This window comes from Zonotrichia albicollis, chromosome 3, assembly GCF_047830755.1.
Source record: "Zonotrichia albicollis isolate bZonAlb1 chromosome 3, bZonAlb1.hap1, whole genome shotgun sequence".
NCBI lineage: Eukaryota > Metazoa > Chordata > Aves > Passeriformes > Passerellidae > Zonotrichia > Zonotrichia albicollis.
This window is the reverse complement of record NC_133821.1, coordinates 18,171,756-18,195,133: the sequence shown is the minus strand read 5'-3', so window position 1 is coordinate 18,195,133 and position 23,378 is coordinate 18,171,756. Positions and strand designations below refer to the sequence as shown.

Here is a 23,378-nt window from a genome sequence, read left to right as displayed (position 1 = left end):
AGGCCAGTGCCTAGGGCTGCTGGGAACGTTTTTCCATCAGCGCCTTGTCTCTCTCCTCAATGAGCCGCTTTGTCAGAGCGATCTGCTCCTCCAGCAGGCGAACGTTCTCCTTTTTCTGCTTCTGACGCTCCAGATCTCTGACCACGCCACTCCGCAGCCTCTGGAAACACAAAGGACACAAAGGGTTTGTCACAGCCCGGGGACGTGGATGGGGACCAGCCCCACCCGGGCTCCACCCTCCCGTGAGGGTCTTCCCACAGCAATTTACCGTGGCTGGAATCTTCAGGACATCCAGAATCACTCCATCAATATCCAGAATCACTACACCAAAAACTGCTTTATTTGCACTCGCTGAAGTGATGCTGGTTAGTGATGATGCTTGGGTTTACTAAGTGACAAAGCTATTGAGCAAATAAATGCTCGGAGCCTGGAATTCCCGTGCCATGCAGAATGGATGTGATCTAAAAAATCCCTCTCATCTCTGGCCTAAGTCTTTACCTAATCAGAATGAGCTCCTCAAAACTTCTCTGCTCCGAGGCAATTTTGTGACAAATTGGAAACTATTTTAAGAAAAATTGGCATGTGTCTTCATTTGCTTCTTTCTGCTCATGTCCTAATCTTAAAAAAAACTGCTTATGCCAAACTTGAAACAGCAAAGCACTTGCTTCACAAATATCCCCTTTACCTAAAGTGTTCATTATAAATCATGTAAATATATAACACATAAATAAATAAATACATCGTGTCCAACACAACACCAGCAGCTTTCAACCTGGGGTGCCACCCCTCAATGGGTGGGAAAAGCCCTAAGAAAATCCCTGCTGCTTCTCTCTCTCTTACCCGGACATTTTTACTCACATTGATATTTTGATAATTAGGTGAAATATCAATAATTTTTTGACCCATTTGAATGATGCCAAAATGCACCTGGAAATAATTTATTTGAAAGCTGACCCTGAAGTCACTTGAGAGGATGTCTGTGACTATTATTCAACAGAGTTTAATTCCTCACCTAGCATGCCAATGACTGCACACTTCAAATCATTTCTCCTGTCAAGATCAAAACAGAAAGGTTTTGTTTAAGAAATAATTTTATCTTGTTAAGAAAATGCACAGCCACACGTGTCTGCCAATAATCAAAACTCTCCAGAAATTAATCTAATAAAACCAGTTCCTTCTCACCAGCTTCCATCAACTGAACTCAGGCTACAAATTACTGTAATTACTGATTACTACAAATCAGTAATTTGAAACTGAATACAAAGTTCATAAACTTATAATTACATTGCTATCAGTTAATAACAATAAAGATATGAGGAGATACAAGGTAACTGATCAACTGCACCAAGAATGTAAATCCCTTTTCCTTCACAAAACACTGCAATCTTTCAGATGGTGGACGCATTCACTTTGAAAATGCACACTTTGCAAAAGACACCTTTAGAATTTGAGTGTCACAAGTGACAAAGACCAGAAATGAGAAAGGTAATCTTCTCATCTTCCTCTATTCTTGGAAGTTAGCCCTGCTTGTCTTCTGCAGGCATGAAAAGCATGTGCAAGCTCAAAGCACTCTGGGCCTGGCACATCAATTTATAAGAGTCAAACCTTTATTAATCTGCATAAAGATAAACTTGAAATCATCTCTACACCAGGACTGTAAAATATTAATTTCCATTATGTTATCTAAATAGCTGGATCTGTGGAACATGAAGCCACTACTGCTTGGCTTGGCCATGAAGAATTATAAAAAGAAAATCTCAGATTTAATTTACAAAATATAAGCTTTGAGCCTTGGACCTTCTGAATAGGTATTAGCCTACAATGGGATTTGGGTCAAAAAGATCCATGAGGTTCAGGTGTCCCATGAAACACCCAGGGGTGATGATTATTCTGCACATGTTCAAAGTACAAGTGCCATTAATTGCAGCTGCAATTTAGTTTAGCAGCATTTAGCAGCTATTCCTGCCAGATCCTCAGTGCCTCAAGGCAGGCACACTGAACCAGAGAGCAAACAGCTACAAAAATGTGATGTGATCTACCCAAAATATGTTAGGTGATCCAACAAGCACATCCATCAGCTCTGGATGTGCAGAGCCATTTCTGGGTGCCACTCCAGGATCCCAACCATCCTCTCCTTGCTCCAGCCTGTGCCCTTCAGAGTGCTCTCCCACCCCTGCTCACACAAACCTGCCTCTTTCCTTACCCACACCAGCCTCATCTTCCAAATTCCATCCCTCTCAAGCACTGACAGAGACAATCTCTGGAGGGACACAAAGTATAATCCTCTAATTACAGAATGTATCACAAAGCCCAAGCAACAGCCAGCGGGGCTATGGATTAGGAAGTTGAACTCTGGTGCTCTGTAACTTCTGACTGCCTCACTGTCATTTAGCACAGGCTGTTTCTGTGTGCATTTTCTAAATTTTTTGTATGTAAGTGGGGAAGAATCAGCTGTGTGCCTTCAGGGCCCAAACCAGCACATCACTGCCCACACAGCACAGCTTCACACAACCACACAGCTTCCAGTCCCAGGCAGGGCAGCTCTGCTTCAGGACTTACCATGATCATACCTGACACGTTTTGGCTGTGGGATCCCTGGCACTCAGGCTGCCTGCCAGGAATTCCCTGATTTTTGTAAATACAGCACAGAGAACTGCCCTGTTCAATCACCACGTGGTGCTTCTGACAGGTTGCACTGGCAGAACAAGAGGGGAGCAGGGGCATGGCACAGCACAGGGCTGTCTGTTCTCCAGCACAGGGCTGTCTGTCCTCCAGCAGGCTGCACTTGTGGGACTGAGGAAAAACAGTGGGCACACAAGTGGGACAGCCCAGATAGACATGGGAGAGCCCCGGGAACACTGCCAGAGAAGGAAGGAAGGAATGGAAGGAAGGATGGATAGATGGAGGGATGGAGAGAAGGATGGATGGAGCAGGGACACGTGGGCTCAGGTGCGCGCAGGGGGCGGGGCTTGGCGATGGGCGTGGCTTTTTGTCAGCGGGCGTGGCTCCGCGCTGAGCCCGCAGGTGGGGGCGGGGCCTGCCGGGCCGCCAGGTGAGGGGGCGTGGTCTGAGTAAAGGGGCGTGGCCTGCCCGGCCGGTGGGCGGAGCCGTATTGAGGGCCGGCGCAGGGCCCCGCTTGCCGCCTTCCCCCCCGTGGCCCGCGGCGCGCACTCACCTCCAGCTCCCGGCGCTGCTGGATGTGCACGGCCGCCACGATGGCGGCGGAGAGCAGGGCGGAGACGGCCAGCGCCAGGCGGGAGCCCCGCGACATGGCCGGCAGGGCGGCGCGGGGCCGCGGCGGGGAAAGCGCCGGGCGGGCAGGCGGGGGAGCGGGAGAGCGTGAGGCGGCGCGCCCCGCCCCTGCCGAGCGCCGAGCGCTGCGAGCCAGGCCCGGGTAGCCGAGCGCCGATGCGGGGCGGGGCTGGGGGAGCGGCTCCGGGAGATGCCGGTCCGGGACCGGGCAGAAACCCCGCCATGGGTGCTAAACTCGCACCCTGCCGGCCAGAAACCCCCAAAATCGGGCCTTTGTTCCCTCAGCGCCGCTGGGGATTTGGTGCCCAGCTGTGCCCGCGTCTCCTGGGACTGCTCCCTGGAGGTTCCCGCCGGCCAACGCGAATAAATGGAATTTTCTTGTGCGTGCAAGAAGCATTTCTGGTTTTGTCGAGTGAAGACAACCAGTCCTGCGCTGTCCTCGCCCAGAAATGCCGAATTGCGTGGGAGAAGCAGCTGGAGAAAGCTGCTCTTTAATTGTTTAGTGTATTCTCATTGTTCAGTGTGTGGCCTTAAGGCCTCGTGTTTGCCAGGTTTTCGTGCTCTGAAGAGAGAATTATTCCATCCCCAGCCCTGCCTGCAGTGGAAGAGGGAAATCAAACACTCGTCAGGCTGATCCCTCCTTATTATAATATTTTTAATCTCTCTGCTGAATGAACATGATTAAAGTGAAAGGTGAAATTAGTGGGGATGATAATATCCAATGGAGTCGCATGGCTGTGCTGTGTTTACTCTCGTTAGGGTTTGTGCTTGTGAGGGGTCCAAGGCCACTGGAGTGCCAGGAACGGGGTCGAGCCTGGTAGATGGGAGCCAGCACAGAACCCCTGGCACTGAGGAAGGGTCCAGCTCCCTCAGCTCTACTCAATCCCATCATTAATCCCTGGAGGGGCTAGAATCCCCAGGGAGCATTCAGGCTGCACTTTCACAATCTGTTTCTGCCCTGGTGGTTCAGGTGTTCCTGTCCCTCCCATTCTCTCAAGGTCTCAGCTCCCCTGCCCTGACCCTGCTCTTCTCCCTTCCCCCTTTCCATGCTCTGGGGTGAGAGGGGACCTTTCCCAAACCCGGATTAGCAGCTGGTCTGGTTTAAATCCCATTTTCCTTTCTGGGAGCCGGGCTGCTGGGGCAGGGAAGTGTGTGATGGAGGTGGGAGGGCAGGAGCGCCCAGAGGGGATGGATGTGCACCAATGGGGGATGTTTTCCTGCTGGGAAAAACCTTCCCAGCTGCCGGTGGGCAGGAGGACACGAGAGAGGAATTCAGCCCCACAAACACAAGACTGGTGTTAGTCTCCCAAATGCAGAGGCAGGGCATGGGCTCAAGCTGAGGGAGAGGTGGATCAGGAGGGTTTCTCTGCTGGGGAAAGCTGTGCTGTGCCCAGAGCTTTGGTGCCCTCTCTCCCGTGCCTGGTTCCTCCTTATCTTGGAATAGCGGAGCTCACGGAGGTGGGGCCAAGCCGGAAAAGGGTTGGGTCACACCTGAAGGAGACTGGAAAGCTCAAGGCCATTTTTCCCCTGGGCAAACAGCTCAGATCTGGAAAATGATCTCGGATAACATCTGCAGTCCATCCTTAGGGGGCATTTCTGTCCTGGATTTCAAAGCAAATACATCTTGTGCAAGCCCCGTGTGCCTCATCCGCCCTCCACGCTCTTTCACAGGCATTTGGCACCCTCTTTGATAGGGCTGCATTGATTGCAGGCCCTGTCTCAGCAAGATTTCCATGTTTATTTCCCTGTTCCAACCGTTCTGGTGGATGAGGAGGAGTTCTGGCCAGGTTTTGGGTCACTCTGAGAGGAGAAGGGGTGGCAGAATCAGCTCAAGCCTGTGTGAACCACTAGAGAATCCAGAAAACAGGCTGCTCACTTGTGGCAAAAGAAAAAGGACTGAAGCCTAAGGAAACCCAGCAAGATGTGGAAGGGGAGGGAGAAAAATGTGAGCACAGCCCATATTTCCAGGTTTGATCCTGAACCACAGCCCCCTCCTGCTCCCTTTGTCCTGTGTAATGTGAGGAGCCAACCTCTTATCAAACAGCAAACTAACAAAAAATAATAAAAAAAAAATCAAAAACCATCCTCAAGGCACGTTTTCACAAAGCTTTCTGGGTTTCCCCCAGTGTGTGTCTGTGTGTCTGTCTGTTTCTGTGCTCACACGGAGGATTTTGCACACACCCAGAGCTCTCCACTGGGACACAGGGGCTCGCCTGCCTCAGTGGCAAAGAAGACAAAAAAGCTCCCAAAACCTGATTTCAGCAAATTCTGTTTGCCCTGTGAAGCTGAGCGTGGCCGGGTGTGGGTGTGGGTGCCTGCACGGCCCTGCCAAGCTCTGGGGTAGAGGCAGAGCTGTGCCTGCTGCTGTGAGCATTGATTTTCTCCTTATGGCAGCGCTAATTATAGCAGCAAAAGAGCTAATTGCTGTGTTGTAGGTGCTTTTATCTCACCGTGATACCTTTTCCCCTCCCAGAAACAGAATTATTCCATCCCTCTGCAGCAGGGATGGACCTGCCTGTGGTGGTGCAGGCACTGATGGCCCAGGTGCAGCCACCCTGGCCCTGCAGGAAATGTTTCTGTAGGATTTTCTGGCAGGGTCGTGTTGTTTGTAATTAAAAGTGCATTATGCAGACGAAAAAAATTGTAATGTGTAACTTTTTGTGTCCCTCCTCTGTAATTCAGAGGCTTCTCTGTGCACAGAAACCCCAAAAGTAGCTTAAATTCATGAAATGTATGTGTTAAAAATGCTTTATTTTGACCGGGTCAGCCTCCTTTCTGGGCAGGTGAAGGTGTGCCTGGCTTGGATGAGTTTTATTTTTATGGGCATGAATGGAGTGAAATCCCTTGGAACTCATCCTTTCAGCACTTGCACAGAGAGAAGCTCTGTGAACCTGTTCTCACCAGCAATTTGGATAGATTTTGTTGCTCCTCCAATTCAGACAAGCCCCAGGGCCCTCTGATAGTTCTTCCCAGAGGGCTGGAGGGAAGCAAATCTGATTGTCCGGAGATTTGAGTGATGGAATAAAGATAAATTAGCGGGGGAGGTGACAGAATCCTTTACGAGCAAGGAGCGCTGAAACTTTCTTTCCATTTGCAGGGCAGCCTGTGAAACAGTTTGAAACAGTTTGAAACAGTTACTTGGGATTTTAAATTCCCCCTGCACTTCCTCCTTCCAGCCGAGAGGGAGGCATGGACAAGGTGCCATGCTGCTTTTACAGCCGGGCTGGTGTGATTGCAGCCGGGCAGCCAGCCCGGGGTCACCTCCAGCTAAACCAGCTGAGCTGTGGGGCTGCCAGGGGCACCAACGCCCCATATTGCCCTGCCAGAGGGGGAAAAGGGTCCCCAGACACCCCAAACTCCTTCCCTGGCATCACCAGCATGAGGGAGTGAGGAGAGGGGTCTGGATGTGCCTCCCCACCATATCCCTCCCAGTGGGTGCCTGCCATGGGGAAATCAGGGGAGGATATGGTGGGGAGGGACATCCAGACCCTGATTTTGGGGTGCTGCAGAAGGTACCTGACCCAGGGAGTGCAGCCTGGCTCCCTCCTGCAATGCTTCCCCCGGGAGGGGGATGAAAATCAGGCAGAGGCCAAAGTCTGCCTGCTCGGGAGCAGGGAGAGGATGTAACCCCGGCAGTAATCATTATATTGGTGCTAATTGCACAGACCCTTGCCCACGGGAGGGAGGTGGGGACGGCGGCAGCGCTGCTGGGAACTCAGGGCAGGGGTGTTGCTGGCTTAGGGCTGGGCTTGTTCTCTCCTGGAAATCATTGCCAAAGGCTCTGGGAGATCAAAACCGCTGTGCACAGAACCCAAAGTGGTGGCAGGGTAATTCTGCAGCAAGACAGGAGGTGTGGGGTCCTGGCCCCCAAAGCAGGGGGAGCTGCACCCCCATCTCACACCCTGCCAGGGCTCTCCCAGGGGCAGGAGGGGTTCTGGGGCTGCAGCCATGAGAGCAGCAGGGAGAGGAGAGCTCATCTGGGTGTGTGTGGAGGGGCCAGAGGCACCCATGGGTGCTGCAGCCTGCTCTGAGCCCCTTGGCAGCCAAACCAGAGCTGTAAGGAAAGGAGCCCAGCTGGGAGCGGCTCCACTGTGCTCCCGTGGCCATTCCCAGCAGTGTGTGTGTGTGTCTGTGTGTGTGTCTGTGTGTCTGTGCTCCTCCTGGGCATGTTGGAGCACATGCTCTGCCGTAGCACAGGCAGGACAGGCAGGGACTCTCCAGCAGCAGCGCTGGATCCCCATTGGAAGCAGCCCTGCCCTGGCAGCGGGACAAGGAGCAGGAAAAGTGTATCTCTAACCAGGCAGTGCCTGACACAGGGCTGGGGACATCCTGTCCTGTCCTCTGGCCCTGCCTGGGGCCGGTTTGTGCCCGGGCTGGCATCACCAATGCCAATGGCCAAGGCTGTCCTGGTGCTCTTCCTCATCGAGGAGGAGCAGGGAGGAATGCAGCAGGACCAAAAACCCCAGGGAGCTGCAGTGCCAAGGTGCTCGGGCAGTGGTGGCAGCAATGGCACTGTCCCCAAGCACCCAGCTGGGGACAGTTACTCCTTCCTCTCTGCCCTTATCACTTCTTTCTCACTCCAATAATCCTGCAGAAGGAGAGCGATGGCAGGGGCAGCGCCGAGCCCCTCCTGGAGATTTTTGAAATGGTAAAGAAATGCTTGAGCTCGCTCCGCATACAATGGGATTTATGGCAGCCGTCATCCGGCAGGAATGAGGAAGCTTTGGGGGGCCCCAGAGGTGCCATTTGTCCTTGGGGAGGGGACAGGGGATTTTCTACACTCGAGGTTTGAGCTCGGTGGGGGATGGCAGGGATGGCAGGGCCTGTGGGAGGGGGGAAGCACGGCTTATCACACCGTGCCAGCTGCGGGAAGCGCGGAGTTCAAAGGCACGCTCATTATTTTCAGGAACCTGGAAGGAGACTGACTGAGTCAGCCTCTAGTTGTGGCTCATCCAGCTTTTTTTCACAGAGAGCTTTCCCCTTGTCTTCCCAAAGCCTCGACAAATGCTTGTCAACCCAGTCAGTTTGGCTTTGCATTCCTTCCTGGAGCTCTCAGGCTCTATGAGTGCATCCCAACAGCACTGCATCCTGGTGGCACTGCATCCCCATGCATCCCACAGCCTGGAAAATGCGCCTTTTCCAGGGCAATACCTCCCATCTGCATGGGAAGCAGACCCGGACTGGGCAGCAAAGTAGGAACAGGGAGATGTGGTGATGATGATGATGATGATGATGATGCAAGGAGGGAAAATGCCTCTCACAAGGATAGAGCCAGGGAGTTGGGTGTCAGCAGACCACCTGTGGTGTCCTTTCCACTGCATTCCAGCAGCCCCCTCCAGAGACTGAATTGGGAAGCTGCTCAAATGGCCAAATCCACCTGGCTGAAGCTCCCTGTGACCTGCCAGGGAAAGTCCAAAATCCAACAACTGGGCAAGAAGGGTGAGAGACTGCTGCCACATCACTGTTCACACAGCTGTTGGTTTGGTCTCTTCTGAAAGCACCAGGGAAACACAGGGCTCTGGGGGCAACCACCAGCACTGACTGGAAGAGGCTGGAGGAGCTCTGACTTATGTGGAAGTTTTTGGAAGTTAGAGCCCATGTGGGCTTGCTGGTGTCTAAAAAGGTGATGTATTTTGAAGCACAGCAGCAACATTCAGAGGGAGTAGCTTTCTGTCCACTATTTAGCTACTCCTGCAGGATACTCCTGTGATTTCACTGCCTTTGGAACCTCTGCTGATGGATCAGGCTGGTAGGAACACACTAAGTTCCCAGGGAGGCAACACTGGGCATAGGATTGCAGGAAACCAAGCAACAAAAAATCCAGAGCTGGCAAAGAGCTTCAGAGCCCTCCAGACAGAGATGCTCACAGTCACCTTTCCATGCCAGTCTAAAGGCTCAGGGCTCTGCTGACCACTTTGTGAGGGTGGACATCTCTCCAAGAGGCAGAGATGCTCCCAGACTGGTGCTGGACCGTGTGTAGGGCATGTGGGGCACACAGGATCCTGCAGCATCAGGCACACAGGATTCCTTGCTTCCCCCAAGCACAGGGCCGTGGATGCCAGTGTGGAGGATGCTCAGGGGCTGCTGCAGTCCAACACCCACCACAGACCTCACAGGGGGGACATTTCCACAGAGAGTGGGACCTGTAGGCTGGGTGGGAACCTGTGGAGATGCTGAGTGCCCCGAGGGAGCGGAGCCACAGTGAATGGGCGGCCAGAGGGACGGGGAGAGTGGGAAGGAAGCGGAGCCATAGGTGGGGAAAGACAGGGAGACGCCGGGAGTGGCGGGGCCGTGGGAGGCAGGGAGACAGGAGCGCGGTGACTCAGCCTGCTGGGGCTCTTTGAAACCCGGCAGCAGCGAGGCACAGGCAGGGCAGGTTCTGCCGCAGCCCTGGGAGGCATCTCCCCCCCGGCTGGCACCTTCTGCATCGCTCCCTGCCCGGTCAAGGAAAGCAGCTCGCCCTCCGAACTGGGGCAGCCTGCAGAGCCGCTGCTCCCTCCCCTCCTTCCAAGATAATGCTGGCACGGAGCCACCCTGGCTCCTGTCGCTGCGGTGAAGCTTTTCCTCATCCAAGCAGGAGAGCTGCCAAAATCTGCCTTGGAAGCCGGGCTTTCCAGTGGCCAGGCCCCAGGGTGACAGGGGCAGTAGCTTTGTTCTGCCCAGCAGTGCTAACATCCCCCTGCCCTCCGCGGTCCGTGCTTTAGGTGGGAATGTGCCCTGGGAGGCAGAGCAGCTGTGTTTCAGGTGGGAAGGAGCCCTGGCAGGCAGGAGCAGCCGTGTTTTAGGTGGGAAGGAGCTCTGAGAGGCAGGAGCCCTGTGTTCAGGTGGGAAGGAGCCCTGGCAGGCAGATCAGCTGTGTTTCAGGCAGGAAGGTGCTCTGGGAGGCAGGAGCAGCCGAGTTTCAGGCAGGAAGGTGCTCTGGAGGCAGGAGCAGCCGTGTTTCAGGTGGGAAGGTGCTCTGGGAGGCAGGAGCACTGTGTTTTAGGCAGGAAGGAGCTCTGGAGGCAGGAACAGCCGTGTTTCAGGTGGGAAGGAGCTCTGAGAGGCAGGAGCACAGTGTTTCAGGCAGGAAGGAGCCCTGGTAGGCAGGAGCACAGTGTTTCAGGCAGGAAGGTGCTCTGGAGGCAGGAGCAGCCCTGGGGCGAGGCGAGGCGCGGTGCGTGGGGTGGGCGCTGCCCAAGCCCGGCTGAGTCAGCCCCGCAGCCGCGGACAGCGCCGCAGCATCCCCGGCAGCGTCTCGGCTCCTCACGGACGCAGAGCCGCGGCAGCTCGGGTTTGTGCTCCTGAAGTGGCTCTCAAGGTATTAAAGTGTCTTTTTTACCCAGCACGGTTTTTGAGTTTTTTTATTTTCTTTTATCTAATACATTCTCTCTCTGACCTGCTGAGATCTGTCCAGCAGATTGGGTTGAGGCACACTGACCGCCCTTGGAGCAATGTTAGATTTTTATACTAGAAACTACGTGTATTTTATTTACAATAATTTTCTAATACCTATTATTTGTGTTAGACAGTCTGTCTCTACCTTAAACCAATCTAGAAGTGCCTCCATCACAGCAGAAGAAGAAGAAGAAGAAGAAGAAGAAGAGGACGAGGAAGAAGAAGAAGAAGACACATGCCAGATTCCTTCATCTTGCCTCTTGAACCCTCATTCTAAATCCTCAAAATTCTACTTTTTCACCCTGTGATAAATTCACTATCATTCTACTCAAACTTTTGTGGTTTGTACATCCTCACACAAAGTTGGTAATTTTTTCCAAGGGCTAAATCAAAGGCACAGTTGTCTTGGACTCCATGCCAAGGTCTCTGAGCCTTTTGCCAGGGCTTTGACACTCAGACTCTTCCCCATATCTCCCAAAATGCATCTTGAGTGCAGTGTGAGGTCTCACCAGCCAAGCGGGTGTCAGCTGGGTTTTTGGGGGACTTGCAGCAGCCCTCGTGTGTCAAGAACACTACAGACCCTGAAGGTGAAGGTTCTGTTTCCCAAGGGTATGAAGCTGTGGCCGCTCCTGCATGGTCAGTAAACTTGTATAAATCTCCTCACCCGAGCTCTGCTGGGAGCCAGAAACCAAAGGCTGCATGGCCAAGCTGCTGCACCAGCCAGGTTCTCATCTCTGGCCTGGTTTGGCTCAGAATAATGAGAAATAGCCAGAAAGGGGGTCCTGAGTGACTGCAGGGCAGAGCAGCCCCAGCCAGACCTGCTGGGTTCCCTCCATTCCCATGCCAGAGGAGGGATGGCTGGGGACAGGATCCCACTGGGGGCTGAGCAGGGAGGTCCCTTTGCTGGATTCCATGCTGAAGGCATTGCCCTGGCACTGCTGGGGGACTGTGCCTTTCAGTAACACTCAGCTCTGATGGGCTGGGCAATTAAACCCTCATCCCTGCCAGGCCATGTCCCTTTGCAGCCTCATGTGCTGATGGTGGTGAAAAGCAGACCAGGCAAGAAGAAAACAGACAGGGCTCCCTGGGATCACAGCTCAAATATTCCCTGTTCACAGACCAAGCTGGGCTGCTGTCCCCTGAGCAGGACCTTCCTTTCCTGGGCTCTTCTCAAGCCCATCCTTCAGCAGGGTGATGCTGGCAGTGACATGGGGGCCTCCAGGATGGGGGGATGAGTCCCTGCCCCTGCACATACCCCCAGTCCAACCCCACCCAGCGTTAGTTTGGGAAGGGACTGAGACAGCAACACAGGGCTGGTTCTTTCTTTGATCCCACCTCTCCCTCCTCACTCCCAAGTGATCTGAGTGAAATGAAACACATTTTAGCATTTAGTAGTCAAATCCGTAAGGGTGGGTCCCACTGTGCTTTGACCCTACGGGGCGTTTTGTACATTTAATTTGATTTACACCCGAAATATTAAAGTGCTAGGTTTTCTCCCACACCCAAGTAATGCTGAAAATTACACAAGATCCTACAGAAATGTTTGTGCCATTACCTCGTTAGCATCATTATTTATCGAGTTTAATTACAGTGCTGAAGCTGTGCATGCAGCATTGCTCCAGTGGGAGCATGGAGAAGGACATGGCCATACAGGGATATGTCTGTGGGCTGCCTTGCTGAAGACAAGGATCCCCAAAAATTCCATTTCATGGTGCCACATGTGGTGTTGGTGGGGTCCTGCTGTGAACATGCTCCTCAGGCTCCTCCAGGTTAGGAAATACCAAGTGATGGCATTTGTAGGAAAGGCAGGATGGTTTTCCTATGGGCTCTGGCCAACCATCCGCAGTCTGCATTTCCAGCTGGTGGCTCAGCACGTGGGCAGCCCACTGCCCCTGGAATGCTTTCCTTCATGGAGCTGGTGCCTCTCCACCCAGCTCCTCTTGCCTTGCCAGAGGCTGCAGGACTTTCTCTCCACTCTGTGTCTCCTGTGGTGTTGGGCACAGCCCAGCCCTGACCAAGGCTGTGTCAAGGCTCCAGAGCTGATGATGATATTATTGTTATTATTATTGTTATTGTTGTTACTGTTATTATTCCTGATTCAGCCATACTTGTAACTGCACGTCTGACTTAGAGCACCCACTGGAAGTGAAGCGTGTGCTCCAGGACCTCATTAAGTGAGAACGTCAAAGCAGAATTTGAGAAAGCCCAGATGACAGTGAAGTCCTCTCAGCAAGCTCTTGGCTTGAGAGCACTCTGATTAATGTCATTTTCTACCTCTTTTGCCTTAAAAGACAAGAAGTCCTTAAAATAAAAGAAATCTCAAGTTGAAAGCACTGCAAAAAAAAAAAAAAATCAATTAAGCCCCACATAGCTGTATTTTGTCCTGGAGCAAAATCTCAGACATAACAGAAAAATTACATAGCCTGAAAGAGAAAGAGAGAAAAGGAAGGTTTTATGTGCGGTCTGGCTGAGGTATTGCCCCAAGCCATGCTGAGGTGGCTTCCCACCTGGTACCTGCGGAAAATGTATACTCCCCACAGGAGCAGGGGGAGAGAGAAGTGCTGGGATGCCCAGGCGGAGATACGGGCTGCTGGAGGAGCTCTCTGACAGGGCAGCACCTGATGTGGGGCTGGAGCTGTGCCCTGGGGCTCCGGAACGCTAACGGGGACATCGGCATCCAGCAGAGCTCTCTCATCTGGCCCTGATCTTGGAGGCTGCCCCTTCCAGAGGCTCCATTCCAGCCCCTGAAGTTCAGCCCTGGTCTCAATGAAACCGACAATGAAACTCCCATCAATTCCCGTGGTCTGTGCTCTGCCCTGAGGAGGGAAAGCGGCTCCCCCAGAAGGAAGGAGTGACTCCGTTGGAAAGGCCTCTTCCTCGGGTGGGGAACAGGGAAAAGGCTCCCGGTGCTCATTCCCGCAGCTGCCCCGGCCCCGTGCCTGGGACGGAGGCACCGAGCGCGTTCCCACCGCTTTCAAAAAGAAATCCCTGAGTGTTGTTAAACCACCGCTTTCAAAAAGAAATCAGATTGAGCAGGAGACGGGAGAAGGGATCCCTGAGTGTTGTTAAACACCCAAGGCCAGGCCAGGCGCGGGCTCTGCTCTGCTCGCAGACTTCTTGTGGGTTTTCTTCTGTTTCTTTTGCTTCCTTCCCCAATACCCTAACCTCTCTTCTTTGTTTCATTTCCACTTTGGGAAGAGGGGGAAGACGACAAGAGGCAAATAAAAGAAAAAAAGGGAAAAAAAAAAAGGAGGGGGGGAGAGAAAAGGCTGTGACACGTTTTGAATTTTAAATCAATGACTGAAAAAAAAAATTGTAAATTTATTTTTTCTTTTTATTTTTTTCTTTCTTTCTGAACAGAAGAAAGGCTAATCATTGAGAAAAGTAATAAGAACTTTCTCTTCCTGCTGCTGCTGCCCCGAGGACAGCTCGGCCTCTTTCCCGGCGCCTCGACAGGCACTCCCGGGGGGCTCTGCTCGGACCCCGAGGGGGGAACGGGAACAAACCCCGGCCCCATTCCCGGCAGGGCATCCCCAGTGCGGCGGTGGAGAGAGGGACAGAGGGACAGCGGCTCCGGCCCGGCGGGGGCTCCGCGGGCGGGCAGGCGACAGTGGCAGGGCTCCCTCCCCGCTTCTTAGGGTTTTGGTTTGGTTTTTGTTGTTCTTTTCTTTTCTTTTCTTTTTTTTTTTTTTTTTTTTTTTTTTTTTTTTTTTTAAATTTTCAGACGTTAAATTCTTTTGCAAACATTCATGCCTTAGGAAGGGCTGGAACAAAGCTCAGCTGCTCCAACCGGTCCGACAGGTAAGCAGACTTGTTGACACCGTTATGTTTGCAGCACGCATGCTCCTTCCCAAGTTTCCTGGTGCATTTTTCTATTCCACCTTATGAAACTTTCCTCCCCCCCCCCACCCTTCTCCCCTCTCCTCCCCTCCCCTTCCCCTCCCCGCGCCTCCGCGGCTCTGCCCGGTGCGTGCGGTCCCGCTCCCCCGGACGGCAGCGCGGCCCCGTCGGGGCGGGCGGCGGGGCTGAGGCTCCGCTCCGTGCCCAGCCGTGCCCCGCCGTGCCCTCGCCATGCCCAGAGCCTTCCTGGTGAAGCGCCGCAGCCCGCAGCCCGCCGTGCGCAGCTGGGATGGGCTGCCCGACGAGGAGAGAGCCGACACCTACATCCCAGGTACGGCCCGGACGGACGGAGCCGGCGGGGTCCCGGCCCTCCGCCGAGGGGGAGAGGCGGGCAGGGGGATTTACCCGGCCGGGGGAGCCCCGAGGGGGCGGGCAGCGGCTTTAGAGAGAGCTGGGTGAAATACAGTGGAGGGCGCAGGGACAGCACTCGGGGAAAGTGTCCGGGCAGCGGTGCCAGCCCCGCCGGGCAGCGTGTCCCACCCGGGGATGGGGAGCGGATCTGGGGGGGAATGAATGTTTCTCTGTGTGTGTGTGTGTGTGTCCAGGAAGGTGGGAAACCTCGTTTGCATGAGAAAGGTGGCTGGGGGAGGAGGAGAAGGAAGGACCCGGGACGGGCGGGGTGGGGGTGATGTACTCCTGGCCTCCCCCTCTCCTCCTCCCGCTCCTCCTGCCCTTGCCCGGGGTATAACGGGAAGGCGGCGGAGCTGGCTTGTTTGAACTTTGGGACCGTTCGTGTTTGAGTTTCCGATTGCAGCGTGAGCCGGGGATCCTCCCCCGCCGCCAGCGGCCCGCCCGCAGGTTAAACACCGGGGCCCGCCGGCTCCTGCCCGGCCCTGCCCGCGGTCCCCCCGCTTTATCGCATCCCCACCCCTCCGCAGGCGGCATCGGCTGCGTGCTGCTGGGCTACGAGGACAGCTGCAGCCTGGAGAGCAGCGGCAGCAGCAGCGGCGGCACTCGGGACGCCGAGCCCAGCGATCCCCCGACGCCGCAGGCGGCCCCCGGCGAGCTGGGCACGGGCGGCGCCGTGCTGCTGGACCTGGCCGGCCAGCGGCCCGTGGTCAGGTCAAAAATCAAGGTAAATGCCTACATCCACATCCCAACCATCTCTGGCAGTGGGGTGACCCCTGCTCAAGGTCAAGGCCTGGCACTGCCCGGGGACACCAGGTGACAATCCCGCACAGTGGTGACAGCAGCTGTCCCGCACACCGCGGCGGAGGCCAGCCCGCTGTGGGGTGGCAGCGGCAGGGAAAGCCCCGTAAGCGCTGTGCCACAATCTTCCAGCGCCCTTTGCCTTCTCTTATCCTTGCCCGGGATGTGCTGCCCCTGACCTGCTTGGCTCGGGTCCCACGGGAGCTCTGAACCAGCCGGGAAGGAGCAGCCCTGGCAGCACGGAGTCGTGCCCTACGGGGCGTGGGTGGATCGTGCTCCTTAGCGTGGGGCCTCCTTAAAAGCTGCCTGCTGGGCTGTGCTCAAACCTTCCCCAAGGAGGGCTGGGGTGACCCTTCACGCTGCCCCCTCCCACCATGGCCTATCAAGAGAGCAGATAAGGTTCTCCTCCATGGCTGTGAAGGACCATTGCCACCTTGAGGTGGACCTACGGGTTTGGGTGAGATGGAGCAATCATCTGCCCACGGACTTTGCTGAGGGGCAGGAGCTCTGGCTGCTCCCTGTGCAGAGCCAGCACAGCAGCGCAGTGATTTCCCTCCCTCCCAAGGCTGGGAGAAGGCAAACGGTGCCTCAAGTCCTCGTGGTACCCTAGAATCCAACACCGAGCGAGCTCCCGATCTCTCTGTGAGCATCCAGGGTGTCCCAGGCCACCCCAGCGTTAGGCAGGAGGAGATGTGTTTACCACTGGTGGTTAACACCTCGTTAAACCCTGGCTGCCGCTGTGCTGGATGGAGCTGTAGAGATTACCATTGTCTGTGCCGGGCTGACAGCTTTTCTGTCGCCGCGTTCTGAAGTGCCATGATTAGGTTTCACCCCGATTATATGCAGCTGCTTGAGGTGGAGTCATCGCGGTATTGCCCAACAGATTCTTCCCAGATGGCTCCCCCTCCAGTTTCACACCTCGTGGTTTCACAGATGCCTGATTTTTTTAAACTTTCTTTATAATTTCGAGTAGTGTTGCTGCAGTAGTAAGCAGAGGAGGAGGACTGGGAAAAATAACTGGCTCTTCAGGAAAGAGAAACCCCAGACGTATTCCTGTCCCTGTGAAAAGCCCGCCCTGCTGCTGTTTGACTTTAACCCGCTTTGTATAATTTAACCTGGGCTGTTTGTGACTGTCACAGCAAAACCTTTCAGCAGAGCTGGGCTTTTCAGCCGATGGATGTGGTCCTGTCTGCTCTCCTGCCCTTCCCTCATCCCTGGCGTCTAACAGGGGGCATGTCCGTGTGTTCCACCAGGAATAATTAAACCAGCAGCGCAGTATTTACATTTTCCAGGCATTCCAGATCTTCCCAGGAGCTGAATCATCAGTGTCTTCTTTAGTCAAGTTATGTCATGGTGCTGGCACAATGCTTTTGGTGCCAGGAGTGGGAATGAGATTACCCCCTAATGTCACTTTGCTGTTAATTAACGAGACACCAACGGGGCGAGATTAGGGCCATTGTTTCAGTCTTTGCTGAGACAGCACAACGTGCCTTGGGTTTATATCTCCAAAACCATCTTTTTTATCACCGCTGGCTGGTTTTCGAGGGACCTGGAGCAGTTGGAGGCGTGACTGGTGAAGGCAGCACAAAAAACAGCTCTTTGGCACTAGAGAGGATTTCCCTTCTCCATCCAGGGCATCAGCAGGAGCAAGAAAGGTGCTCAAAGCTTAACCCTTGTGTTTATGGATGTAACCAGATAAGGGTTGCTACTGCCTTGGTTGGAAGGAAACCACTGCACAGAATTTGTTTTAACCCCTGAATCCAAGCTGGCCAGAGATGCCTCAGTCCCAAACTGTGCACATTAAATCTCCCACTTGATCGCAAGGAAAGTGTGAAGGTTTCACCCAGTGGGAAAATACTGAATGCTTTCACTTTTCATTTTTAATATTTCCCCCCCCCTTTTTTTTTTTTAAATTTTATTTTTAATGCCACAATAAGCCCTGCTGGTTTTGCTTTATTCCCCCTGCTGGTTCATCCCGATGCTCACACAGTCCTCCTCTCCCACTCCCCAGTTCACCACGGGCACCTGCACCGATGCTGCCCTGCACAGCTGCGAGCTGTGTGGCAAAGGATTCCGCCTGCAGAGGATGCTCAACCGGCACATCAAGTGCCACAGCCAGGTGAAGAGACACTTGTGCACCTTCTGTGGAAAAGGCTTCAACGACACCTTTGATCTGAAGAGGCATGTCCGGACCCATACTGGTGAGAATGGGATCCCTGGGGATCTGCGGGAGGCTCTGGGAGAAGGGGTGAGATGGGACAAGGACAAGGAGACTGTGAGGGTGACCTGGTGGGATCATAACATGAGGGCCTGGTTAACAACATTTGCCAAAAATTGTGGGGATGCAGTGGAGAAAAGGGGAAGACTGAGTGTGTGTGGTGTGGACAGAGAAAAGTCCTGGGAATGATGAAATCTGAGGAGAACTATTGCAATCCCTATGAAGCAGTGAGGGTGCAGGACCTGCCATCCACACCTGGTGTAGACACAGCCCCGTGCTGCCATGCCTGGGGCAGCAAGGCTGGGATGACCCCCTGGATAACCTGCCTGGGATAACCCCCCAGGATAACCCCCCAATAACCTGCCTGGGATAACCCCCCAGGATAACCCACATGGGATAACCCCCCAGGATAACCTGCCTGGAATAACCCCCACCAATAACCTGCCTGGGACAACCCCCAGGATAACCTGCCTGGAATAACCCCCCAATAATCTGCCTGGGATAACCCCTCAGGATAACCCACTTGGGATAACCCCCCCAATAACCTGCCTGGGATAACCCCCCAGGATAACCCACCTGGGATAACCCCCCCAATAACCTGCCTGGGATAACCACCCCAGGACAGCAAATCGCTGCAGTTATCCGTGCAGGAGCTCCATGAAAACGCTTTGCCCTCTAGAGGCAACAAGCAGCAGTTTCCTGGGGATTTTGCTGTTGGGAGCCTTCCCAGCTGATTGCTGTGCAGGATGGTTTTTGAGGGACCTGGAGCAGTTGGAGGTGTGACTGATGAAGGCAGAACATAAAACAACTCTGGTACCAGAGAGGATTTCCCTTCTCCATCCAGGGTATCAGCTGAGTGCAGGAGCAAGAAAGGTGCTCAAAGCCTAAGTCCTTCTGTTCATGGATGTAGCAAGATAAGGGCTGCTACTCCTGGAAGGAAACCACTACACAGAATTTGTTTTAACCCCTGAATCCAAGCTGGCCAGAGATCCCCGAGTCCCAAACTGTGCACATTAAATCCCCCACTTGATTGCAAGGAGATGGTGAAGGTTTCACCCAGCAGGAAAATCTTGAATGCTTTCACTCTTGAATGCTTTCATCCCATCAGGATGGGATTCTGGCTTGATTTTGGAAATGTCTGGAGGAAGCAGAGTGTGGTTCATGCTGTGCCTCCCCCAGGCTGCAGGATGTGCTGTCTGTGGCCACTCTGCTGTGGGGTCAGTTCCTGAGTCCATCCCAAATCACCTTCTGTTGCCTCAAATCCAGCTCACTTTTCCCAGAAGTTGTTACTCCAGCCTGGAGCAGGGAGAAGGCTGCCAGTTTGATTGGATTTTTAAAAAAATTTTTCCCATTGCTTCCCATTTAAGTCATTGTGGAAGCAATGGCTTAAATAAACATCAACCCCATCCTCTCCAAGGGCAATTCTTCCTGGTGGCCAGGCTGGCTGTGCTCAGGTGGCCAGGCTTTGACTTTGCACTGTTGGTGGTGCATCCACCACATCTCACAGGCACATCCCATCTTCCCAGATGTGTGGTCACCCAATGGGAGTGGAGATTATTTGGGCTTGCTCTGCAGAGCCCCATTAACCAGGTGAACTGCTAGAAGTGACACAAGGATGTTTTTAGGCAGGAGCTGTTTCTTAGCAGTAGAGCCCCCCAAAACAATGGCACCTGTTTGGATGGGAAGGCATTGCCTGGAGCCAATGTTTTGGGCTGTTTGGGTTTGTCTGCAAAGCTTTCATGTGGGAAGGAGAGCTGCCACTGAGGTATGGAGTCAGGGCTTCCAAAAGAAGTGATTTTTCAAGCTGCCCCCTCATCAGAGAGTCAGAAGATAAACCCAAGAGGGTCTCTGGTCAGAATAATTTAAAATGATTCCTAAATGACTTTAAATGATTCCTAAGTGATGAAGAGGTTCCCACAGCTCTAATGGGCTGTGCCATCCCGGCAGTGCCCTTTCTGTGCTTGTTCCTGCATGTGGAGTGCTGGAGCAGGCACCAATGATGGTGGAGGTTTAAATTGCCTCAAATGAGCACAAAACTGCTTTTTGTGTGTGAATTCTAGTGAAGGTTTGGGCTTTCTCTCCAACTGCAGTTTAATGAATGGAAATGAAGCAATTTCACAGCAGCAGGCATTAGGAAACTTCTGTCTTGATAGTTTATTCTGGTGCACTGGGATAACATCTTTCAACCAATCAAAAATGCAGGTGAGATGATCTTATTGGAACTTCTAATTAGCTTGGATTTCTGGTAGATTGATCAAGTCCTGACTGGTAACTCATTGCAATCACAAAGTTACAACTGCCTGAGCAATCAGGTTTACCCATTTCTGCCTGGCTCACCATAGGGTCTTCCAGACCCTGGCATTCCACCTTCCCTGCGGAAAAGAGGGGTTTAGGTGACTCCTTTTATCAGTTTTAAGGGTGGTCTTTGCTTGGAAACTTACTGATCTAGTCTAGTAACTAGAATTCCTGCTGGTTTATGTTCTTTCAAGTGTTGCTAAATCCTCAGCTCTTTAAACACTGGGGGAGTTGTTAAATCAGTGTTGATTGGTGGTAAAATTGATTTTTGTGGTGTTGGTTGTCTGGGCTTTCAAATCACAAGCCAGTTTCTTCTCCCTCCTCTGGAAACACACAGAGTTATTTCTTTCATCTTCCTGCACTTCTCTAGAATTTGTAATCTCAGTCATCAAAACTGTATGGTATGAAAGTACTTGGGATTGCTGCTGTTCACTGAAGCCTTGTTAAACCAAAAGAGAAAAATTAAAATTTTACCAAGGCAGAAGTTTTCATTCATTATAAAAACTGAAACTGAGAGTTTTATCCAATCACAGGATTTCAAACAGTCAGTGGTCTAAAATAAGTTTTGCAGGAGCTGATAATGGCTGCCTTAGGACCAAACCACTGATGGGCATCTGTTATCCTCAGCATCTGCTGGGGATAACATTCCTGGGTTTTCTATGCCTAAATATATAAACCCATAACCTGAAAGGAGGATGTTCTGTTTAGACAGGCAGCTCCTTGGGCTGCTGGATATCTCAGCAGCTGATGTGCCAGGGCCTTGCTCTTGGCTGGCTGTAGGAAACCAGACACAGGTGACACAACAGGTGACACAAGCTATTGTATTTGCAGGGACCCTCATGGCAGCAGGAATGATGCATCTGACTCCATGCTCTCAGAAGGCTAATTTATTACTATATTTATATTATATTATAACCCTCCAATACGTAATGTAATGTAATGTAATGCAATACAATGTAATACAATGCAATACAACGTAATACAATGCAATATAATGTAATGTAATATCATGTCATGTCATATCATATCACATTATATCATATCCCATTATATTATATTGCATTATATTGCATTGTATTGCATTATATTACATTATGTTATATATATTATATATTATATATTATATATTATATACTATATATTATACATTATATATTATATATTATATATTATATATTATATATTATATATTATATATTATATATTATATATTATATATTATATATTATATATTAATTATGTTCTATAATCTATATTCTATATTATATATAATATCATATTATATAATATCATATTGCATTAAATTATATTGCATTATATTATATTTACAATATACAATATATAATATACAATATATAACATATATAATATATAACATAGAACATATAATATAATGCAATATAATGCAATACAATGCAATATAATATAATGCGATATGATATGGTATTATAATATGATATGATATGATATGATATGATATTATATTATATTATATTATATTATCGTACCATATCATACTACATTATACTACATTACATTACATTACATAATACAGAAAGGATATTTACTGAATGTTAAAAAGACAATAATGAAAACTCATGACGCTTTCCGGAGTCCCGACATATCTTGGCCCTGGTTGGCCAATGAGGGAGAACAACTCACACCAGAATCCAATGAAACAATCCCCTGTGGGTAAACAACCTACATGTGAGCACAGCACAAGAAAAGCAAATGAAACAATAATTGTTCTCCTTTTTCTCTGAGGCTTCTCAGCTCCCTAGGAGGAAAATCCTGAGTAAAGGGATTTTTCAGAACGCCACAGTAACCTCTGTCTTTCCCGCTGCAGGCATTCGTCCCTACAAGTGCGAGGTTTGCAACAAGGCCTTCACGCAGCGCTGCTCGCTGGAGTCGCACCTGCGGAAGATCCACGGCGTGCAGCAGCACTACGCCTACAAGCAGAGGAGGGACAAGCTGTACGTGTGCGAGGACTGCGGCTACACGGGCCCCACGCAGGAGGAGCTGTACCTGCACGTCAGCGGCGTCCACCCCGGCAGCGCCTTCCTGAAGAAAACCTCCAAAAAACTCGCAGCTGTTCTGCAAACCAAGCTCAGCCCCGTGCTGCAGAGGAACTCCAAAGAGGAGGGCAAGGACGAGTGACGCTCGCCGCTGCTCGGTGGGAATGAAGTTTACATGCAGGACTATGGATCTTATTTTTCTAAGAACTATTTTGAAAGGAATGCCTGAAATTAAAGGGATGTTTTTGTTAACGGGACTCTTGATGTTGGTAAAACCTCAGTTTGACAGAAATATTCCCATTCAGACTTTATTATTTTTTTTTATGTGGCCAATAAAAATGGAATGCTTGCAAAGGCTGTCACCTCTCGGATGGAGTATTTAATGAGCTGACATTTGGGCAGCCTGTTTTCTGTCAGGTCTGAACACCCCTGACAAATGAGAGTTCACCTTTCCCCAGGTGTATTTGTGTTTTGTAAAGTGAGTAACTGCTACCTCCCATGCAAATTACTTATGAGAGGTTTGGGTGAAAAGTGTTGGCTAAGAGTGCTGCAGGTACACAGTTCTATGCAATTGAATTAATTTACATGCCTTAAGAACAGGAGTGCATTGTATCATCCAGTGAGTTACAAAGTGCAAGTATCTCAGCTCTGCCCCCTGTGCAGCCTGCTAACAATTTATGGAAGTGTGATCCAAGGTGAGTTGAAACTCTTCCCAAAGGATGCAGAATGTTTTCTTCTCAAAATTTCTCCACTATTATTCTAGGGCTGACTTTTGGTTGTGTTTTAAGTACTTGAAGCCATGAACTTACTTTTATCATGTTGATATACAAGTGAAATCTTAGCTCTGGTGTTCCTGGACTTGCTGAGCTCACCTGGAGAAGTATTACATCTTTTTAATTTACACCAACAGCAACCCAGAAACCCAAAGAAAGCACTGTAATGACTTGAAATTAAGTATTTTCTGTCATGATGAAATGCAATTTTGTGCATATTTTATGGTGTGTTTTTTTGGTTTTTTTTTTTTTTTCCTTTTATATTCAAGTACCTGTTCATTAATACAACAATGGAAAGGGGGACTGAGCCTGTGTCTGCTTCAGGAGATCAGTGCAAAGCTGCAGGCACCAATCTGGCTGCTCCTCTGTGACCACTCTAAGTGTAGAAGCCTCCTCCCA

The 23,378-nt window shown here is 51.4% G+C and overlaps 2 protein-coding genes across 2 annotated transcripts; one reads left to right on the top strand and one right to left on the bottom strand.

The window, feature by feature from the left end:
• Nucleotides 1-10: 10 nt before the first annotated feature.
• On the bottom strand, nucleotides 11-3,379 carry PET117 (PET117 cytochrome c oxidase chaperone). Its single transcript, XM_074536867.1, has 2 exons — nucleotides 3,176-3,379; nucleotides 11-160 (listed from the first exon to the last, which is right to left on the bottom strand). The coding sequence occupies exons 1-2, from the start codon at nucleotides 3,269-3,271 to the stop codon at nucleotides 11-13; spliced, it is 246 nt and encodes an 81-aa protein (XP_074392968.1). The 5' UTR covers nucleotides 3,272-3,379.
• Nucleotides 3,380-14,365: 10,986 nt separating this feature from the next.
• OVOL2 (ovo like zinc finger 2) lies at nucleotides 14,366-23,203 on the top strand. Its single transcript, XM_074536864.1, has 4 exons — nucleotides 14,366-14,800; nucleotides 15,408-15,604; nucleotides 17,690-17,879; nucleotides 22,038-23,203. The coding sequence occupies exons 1-4, from the start codon at nucleotides 14,701-14,703 to the stop codon at nucleotides 22,346-22,348; spliced, it is 798 nt and encodes a 265-aa protein (XP_074392965.1). The 5' UTR covers nucleotides 14,366-14,700; the 3' UTR covers nucleotides 22,349-23,203.
• The last annotated feature ends 175 nt before the right edge of the window (nucleotides 23,204-23,378 follow it).